The sequence below is a fragment of the Leuciscus leuciscus genome, assembly GCF_965113295.1.
Source record: "Leuciscus leuciscus genome assembly, chromosome: 8".
NCBI lineage: Eukaryota > Metazoa > Chordata > Actinopteri > Cypriniformes > Leuciscidae > Leuciscus > Leuciscus leuciscus.
Genome location: NC_138732.1, coordinates 19,201,463 through 19,209,169, shown reverse-complemented (window position 1 = coordinate 19,209,169; position 7,707 = coordinate 19,201,463). Strand labels below are relative to the sequence as shown.

Here is a 7,707-nt window from a genome sequence, read left to right as displayed (position 1 = left end):
AGCATCCGGAGGCCCCCCAGGGCACGGGACCCCCAGGAGACCCACCGCAGGGACAACCGCGGCCCCCACCCAGAAAAGGTCAGAGGAGAGCCCGAAGGCGGGACCCCCGACAGCCACAGTATAGACGCCCCAGGGTGCCGTGACGGCAAGCCCGCAGGCTCCACCGGCAGCCGACCACACCAGGGCAGACCGGTCCCTGGGTCCGGAGATCCAAGGGCCCCCAACCCCCCAACCGGGGCCCAGCAAAAGCCAGCAGGGCCAGGCCCCGCCAAGCGACCGCCGAGAGCGGGCCAGCGCTCGCCCGAGCATCCTGCCCCGGCGCGAGAAACCACCAACGCACCGGCGGCATCCTCCACCGGCAGGGCATGATGGTGGGGTGGGGGTCGACTGAGATGATGAGTGAGGTGGAGTCTAAGGCCCGACCTGACACATAGACGTAGACGATCAAGCACACATATACACAAGCATACATTCCCACCCTCATGCACGCAAACGAATTCACACCCTCGCTCCACATGTAGACACACAAAAATGGACACGGTACCCACACTCGCACCCCCCATATGCACTCTACACTCCTAGATCCAGGCACCACCTCCCCCAGCGGGGTGATCAGCGCCCGATCCCGGAGCTGAACCCCCTTCACTCCGGTGCGGGGACAGGAAGACCGCCCCGGTCCCCACAGCAGTAGAGAAGACCACCAGCCCAGACCCTGACCGGGCGGCCAGCTCATCCTCACAGCCCCCGGCTCCGGACAGAGAACAAAGAGCAGGGGTGTGAAGAAAAAAAAAAAAAAAAAAAAAAGAAAAAAAAAGAAAAAAAAATTAAAAAAAGGACCCCATGCCTCAGCCCACCCGCTCAAATGTAGTGTTGGTGTGTGTTGTTCTACGGTGCTTTAAAACAGGGGTGCTTTAAAACAGGGGAGGGGCACCCTCCACAAGCTTGTGTCAGCTCGCCCCCTCCCTAGAGTCCTCAGTGTCTATGTGCAACTTAAAATTGAGAGTTAGGCACTGGCACCAGAGGGAAGGCTAGCTGAACAGACCGCCCTCCGGATGCCATTCAGTGTGCCCAACCCCCAAGGCCCTATATGTATGTGTCATGTGACAGTAAGTAATGAGAATGTCTAAGCTGTAATGTGTAATTGAGATGCAGGTGGCCACGAGGAGACAGAGGAGTACCACCTCCCCCGCATCCCAGCGACGCACCCGCACCTCAAAGCCCTATCTATGTGTTGGTGTGTTAGAGTGGGAGAAGTGAAGCCTTAGGGATGGGGAGGAAAACATCAGAGGGGGCAAAATACCCCCCCCTTTGGAGCCAGCTCCCCCACTGACCCCCACAGGCACCCCCGCTACCCCAAATCTGCCCAGGGTGAGGGGCCCAGGCCCATCCAGACCAGGGTCCATGGCAGCCCGGGGCGGCCCAACAGACCCCACAGCAGAGGAAAAACTACCCCACCCCATCATTCAGTCAGCTCCCAGACTACATAAAACAATAAGACACCCAGGTAAAGCCCGTCCCCCCCTGCGGAGGGACCGATGCATCGAAGACCCCCACATCAGGGCCGGGCCCAAGCGCATGCCCCAACCCATGCTCCCGGCGGCATCCCAACCAGGACCCAAGCCCCCCAGGCCCAGCCGTAACCCCAACCCGGAGGCAGAGCGCCCCCAGATCCCCAAGCCCCCCCCGGACCAACCCTGGAACAGTGCGGCCGCCAGGCTGGCAACCTACGTCCGCCAGCACAAGCATCCCTAGCAGCGCCGCATGCAGCCGCCAGAAAAACAGCACCCAAGAGTCACCAATACCCCATCCAGGCCAAGGCCGCAGCCCCAGCGCCGAATCCCCCTAGAAACCCACCCCCAGGGAACTCCCAGATGCCCCAAGCCCATATGGCCACCCCATGCCAACAACAAAAACCACAGCCGGACAGAATCGGGACCCCCACTCACACTAAGTGATGGAGCTGATCAAAGGAGCCCAGAGAGATTGATCTAATGTGGCAGCAGAAGCTGTGTCAAGACTAATATAATCCCACAAATTATCTCTATATTAGTTGATATTAAGATTATTTTTATTTTTCCAGTTCATGAGGACAGTCTTCTTAGCAATGCATAGGGCAGTGAAAGCCATGTAGATTGTGTTACCCTCTGTAGTGACACCATGGGTTCAGTCTTCTAAGTGACCGACTTTTGGAGCTATACGCAATTTAAAAATAAAAGTCAGTATAAAAAAATACACGTTTTTCGGACCGGAGGACTGCGTCACACGAATTCACAAATCATGAATAACGAAATGAGATATTATTTGCATTTCTACGTCACCGCATGACGGGACCGTAGCCAAAATAATAAAGAATATCAAACCGCAAAACTATCTTTACTCCGGTCACTTTTTTTGGTCATGCTGCTCTTACACAAGAGCTGTTTGCTAAAGTCCAATCTATTTTTTTAACGGTTCCATCTTTCAATAACAGCCTTTCTTTTCTTTTTTTTCAATAACAGTTTTTTTAGGTGGCTCCAATTCTTGCTAACCTTTGAATTAGCAAAAATGTTCCTATACATTTATATCTTCCTTTAAAATTCCTCTCCTGAAATTTGGAAGACACTGTCTAAAGTACATAATATACATGTTCATAATATTCCCGTCTCTGAAAAGGCCTGGATTTTAAATCTTTTTGCAAACACTCATTTTAAGTGTACTTTTGAGAACTAGCAACAACAGCACATTGAATATAATACAAAGCAGTATTACTTCAAATCGACAAGTCACAAAGTGCAAGATGTCTGTTATTTCTGAATTAGGAATCAAAGTACCACCATGCAATATTAATATGGCATTATGTGTTCAATATTTTCTGTTATATCAGTTTAAAAAATAATAATAATATATGGGTTGAACACCAAACCTGCATGAATATTAATACATGACTTCTAACGATATGATTCTCATGTGCTAAAGATCAAACACATGACTTGTGTTTGAACATCAGATCAGGATGTGAAAAGGGTGAAACAGGAAACTCTATTCTAGGGTGAAATGAGTCCAAAGCACTATGAACAGTGATTCAGTGACAGATGTTTGTAAAAAGGTAGCTGTAAGAAGGGAGTTTAAGAGAGAATAGGATGATGAAGCATAAAAGAGATAAGTGAACGAGTGAAAGAGGAGAGAAAAACAAAAGAGAAACACTAGAAAAAAATGTAATATCATTGCCTGCTGATCAGCCCAGAGCTGTTTGAAACAATCTAATTTTCATTAAACCCCTGTCACACATTTGATGCTTATTCAGGGGTTTAAAGTTGGATCAACTACCCTTAGAGTCAAACCCAACCAAGAAGCGATTTCTGTAATGGGACAGCTCTTTCAGGGTGTAATAAATGACTACGAAACATACATTTTATTATTATTTATTAAAGATAATCCCAACCTAGCTACCAATAGTGTTGTAATCTATTGTAAGACTAAATATCCATTTAATAAAGAGGATTTAATGTTTTATGGGTGTATTCATTTATTAATTTAAAAAGGTCACAAACCATTGTGTAATGTATTATAGAAACAATATTTTGATATGTAAATAGACAAGTTTCTATGCAAGTAATAGCACAAACTCAAGCGTATTTGGATGACACTTTTAAACCACATTTACTTGACTTCGTTTATATTAAGGACAATATAGAACATTTTCTTTTGCCATATGCTATAGAAACGGCCTTTCCCTGATATTTTACATCCAAAATACTTCATTTTAAAAATCATCAAAAGATTCTTCATTTTTATTCCTACCAGTGCCCCATGAAAAGAAAGAAAAATGTAAAGAATAATTAAAGCTGGATAAACAGTTATCATCAAATGGATCATATAAAGTATACACTTTGCATTTTCTTATATACAATTAACCGGTTTTCTGTTGAATTGTTTACAGGTGAGTTATAGAAGTGTATACCATGAAACTTCATAAAACATCACAGTGTATATCTGATCCATATATGTGGCATTCATAAATCTAGCACATTTTTTATTCAAAATCAAGAGCACAAAATGATCCTATATTGGCCCTCATGATTAAATCATGCTCATATGCAAACCAGAGCACATTTTTAGCAGAAAGCAGGGTGAAAATCCCTCATCTTACACACCAGCACCAACCTTCAGCGCGCACAATCAGAAAGTACACATAACACATCACAGATAATTCAGCCCTGCACCCAGTATCATCAACATTTTAGCTCTGTCACAGTAACAGTTCCAATACAGAAACCATGAAGTGAATCAGTCATTATCGGAGTCTTTAGGAGGCAGAAATGTCAAGGAATCATGAAAGTCGTGTCCATACGGCCGGAGTCTATAGACGCCAAACATCAAGACCTGCATCTGGCTTGGAGACATACCTCCAAATGTGATGGCCATGTCAGAACAACAGGCCTCAACGACGTCGGCTGGGTTTTGGCCCATGCTGTCGGAAATCAAAGAGCTAGCGCTCTTCTTGTTAAAAAGCCCTTTGCCTTGCGCATCCTCTCCGTTTTCAGCGAACACCCCACTGTACTTCAGACAGGTGGCGAGCTGCTTTTCTTCTGGCATCTTCCACAAGGCACTTCCTCGCTCTGGGCATTTGTCCTCATCTTTGAACATCTCTATCAGCCTCCTAACTGCCTCGTAGCTCAGCACAATCCCGCTGTCGTACTCCACATAATCCAGCTCTCCTGACTTTTCCGTGTGGCCAATGTAAAATGGCTGGCTTGAATCTTTATCCAAAACCAAATACTTGAGGTTCTCTATAATTGCGAATGTGGTGGGCCGGGCCACGAAGAACCAGCGTAGGTCTCCGGCATTCTCATAGGCGTGTTTGATGGCCTTGCGCAGCCTAGCCCACTCATCCTGCTCCTGTAGGTCAAACGCCTCTAGAGCTTTGGAAGATTCGGACGTGTAGAACACGGATTTGTCACAGTGTTTGCTCCAAGTGTCGTTGGCTGTCGCCCAGTGGACCAGGAGCTTGGGAGTGACCATGATGAGACAGTACACTCGAACCTGCTGGGTGAAATCAGACATCTGACTCTCTGATAACTTTTGTAGTTCATCTTTGCTGAGGGGTTTCAGATGATGGTGAAGATGCTGATTACTTTTTGAGTGGACTCCTGGATTAAAGGTCTCAAAGTAAGTCATCACCAGGCAGAATATACCCCCTAGGATCAAGCCTTTCATAAAAGAACTGCCCTCAGACATCATACTGGAATGTAACCCTGTAATGAACAAAATATGAATAAATATATAATGATTAGAACAAAACAAATGGCAGTTTGTGCTCTTATGACATATGTTCAGCAATAACAACAAAAATCTTATATGAACTCTCGAGAGAGTATGTGATGAGATACGTTGTCTGTTGAGATAACTTCAATTTTGTTCCTGGTGACAATAAGCTATTTTCACAAAGCAGTCAGTCAAGTTTACTGAATACTGTTTACTTAACACTCAAAAGAAGCTAACTTTGAAAACAACCGGCTACATCTAACTGCAAGAACACTTTAAACGCTTAATAAAAACTACACATTCAAATAATTAATTAGATATAATCTGGATAAATTACCTGTCAAGAACGCAGAATATTGCTCACATTTAGACGCTACCCCTTCGCATTTATTTCCGTACACACAACCGGAAAACAAAAAATGTAGTCCGTTCTGGAGTCAGTGTTACCTATCCACCTTGGAATTAATTTGCACGGAATAAAGTAAGAAATCTGGTCGCAGTCCAGTGCGGCTTCCTCCATGAACACGGATGTTTAAGCGGATGTTTAATCCGAACGAAAGGCACTGTGGGAAATGTTGTTCATATGTGCTGTCTCGCTGAGACGAACACGGTGGTAAAAACTACAAACGTCGTTTTCCTGTAAGTAGACCAGGGCGGAAATGATTTGTGCGTTTTAAAAGTTTTTACTGATTATTTAACCACTTTTATGTTAATGCATATATAAATATAAAATTGATACATATATAAATATAATAATAATAATATATATAATGACAAAAACAAAGGTATGACAAAATCAAGCATATAACTTAACGCTTCACGTTTGTTTCAAGTAACTCGCTTAAAATATGAATGAATAAATTATTGATTTAATTCAAATATAAAATTTGACAAATAAACGGGTATATCTAAAACTCATTTACTTTATGTTTACAGCTGTAGTTACAGTTAGTGTAAATAATGCATTAAGAAATCACTTTAAATTAACACATACATACATATAAAACTAGTTAATTCATGTGTAAGATGTTATTTAGATAACAATAAAATAATGCATTAATTACGAATTAACTATTACTAAAAGCATTTTATAAAACACTTTTCTTAATATATTTGCCAAAGAGCTTTTCTGTTTTTCATTTTCTGCTTTATAAAAGTTTTATTTCTTGATCAAAAAGAAATGAAGTGTTGAAATTAAGCATATTGAAACCTCAATTGCTAACTGAATTATACAAGACTTTATAATGTAGTGAGAACAATTTCTTAAAATAAAATGAAAATGTTTGGCCAACTGACTGTGGAGCCACACAAAAATGGAGCCATGACAGATACCTTACTAATATAAACTATAATATAAAAATGTATTTCTTTATCAGTAATTTGTGGCTCTTTTGTGGCTCATCAATGGAGAAAGATGCTTTGAAGAACCAGATGGTGCAGCTACAGAATCCACCAGTAGAGGCCAGGCCAATGGGTCAAGAAGATTGGGATGGTTTGCATGGCTCTGTTAGCACATGACAGTAGATGTCAGTATCTACAACATCTGGTCCCAGAAAGCATCTTTCTCCACTGACTGTCAATAAAAAAAACTAGCCATGCATTCTGACAAAATATTTATTTATTTTTTACCATGGTTTGAGGTTGTGGGCTTGTGTACTGAAGGAAGCACAAGTCAGCCACTTACTTGTATTTTCCTTTTTTTGTCTCTCTAAATTTGTCTCCCCTTCTCACTTTTTATAAAGACAGACAGAGAGAATATCTTTCTGTTTTATTGAAATAATCTTTGCTATAGCTCTTATTTCCTGCCCACTGTCTCTAATGAACTCCTACTCATGAACTGGCTGAACTCATGAATCTCACATGAGCTAAGCTTTAATGTTGAATATGCAGCATTTTACATATTTACGAGATTAAACAGGCTTTCTTTTTCATGCAAGATCAGAAGAGATAAATTACTCATGCGATCATCACTGGTGCATAAACAATTGAATAAAGCATCTTTTGTTTCTCACCTGCCATCTCATTTCCTGAATACTCCAAACAAGATTTAATTACAATGAAAGAAAGAAAGAAAGAAAGAAAGAAAGAAAGAAAGAAAGAAAGAAAGAAAGAAAGAAAGAAGCGACACTAGGTAATGCTATTAATTAGTCAAAACAGGTTTGACTAAAAACATTGTAGCACAATTTTACAGACAATAAATAAACACACGAGGGACAATAAAAACAGACATTAGACAAAAATAACAACAACAACATGTATATCATGTAAAAATCAAACAGGTAGGCTATACATGAATTATGGCTGGAATAGGCCACAAAATTAAATAGACTTAAGAATGAATGTGCTCAAAATATCTCATTCCCTTAATGGGCTGAGAAGTTATTTTGAATGATTGCTTTATAGGTTGGATATTAGTATTATGAGACAAAATTCCTTTGTTCCCTGTACAGTGAGACGCTGGCC

At 42.1% G+C, this 7,707-nt stretch overlaps 1 protein-coding gene across 1 annotated transcript; it reads right to left on the bottom strand.

Annotated features, from left to right (window-relative positions):
- Nucleotides 1-3,195: 3,195 nt before the first annotated feature.
- On the bottom strand, nt 3,196-5,794 carry c1galt1c1 (C1GALT1-specific chaperone 1). Its single transcript, XM_082178156.1, has 2 exons — nt 5,582-5,794; nt 3,196-5,234 (listed from the first exon to the last, which is right to left on the bottom strand). The coding sequence occupies exon 2, from the start codon at nt 5,218-5,220 to the stop codon at nt 4,267-4,269; it is 954 nt and encodes a 317-aa protein (XP_082034282.1). The 5' UTR covers nt 5,221-5,234; nt 5,582-5,794; the 3' UTR covers nt 3,196-4,266.
- Between the last annotated feature and the right edge of the window lie 1,913 nt (nt 5,795-7,707).

Excerpts from the sequence above, each read along its gene's own strand:
- c1galt1c1 (XM_082178156.1), bottom strand. The coding sequence starts at position 5,220 with ATGATGTCTGAGGGCAGTTCTTTTATGAAAGGCTTGATCCTAGGGGGT.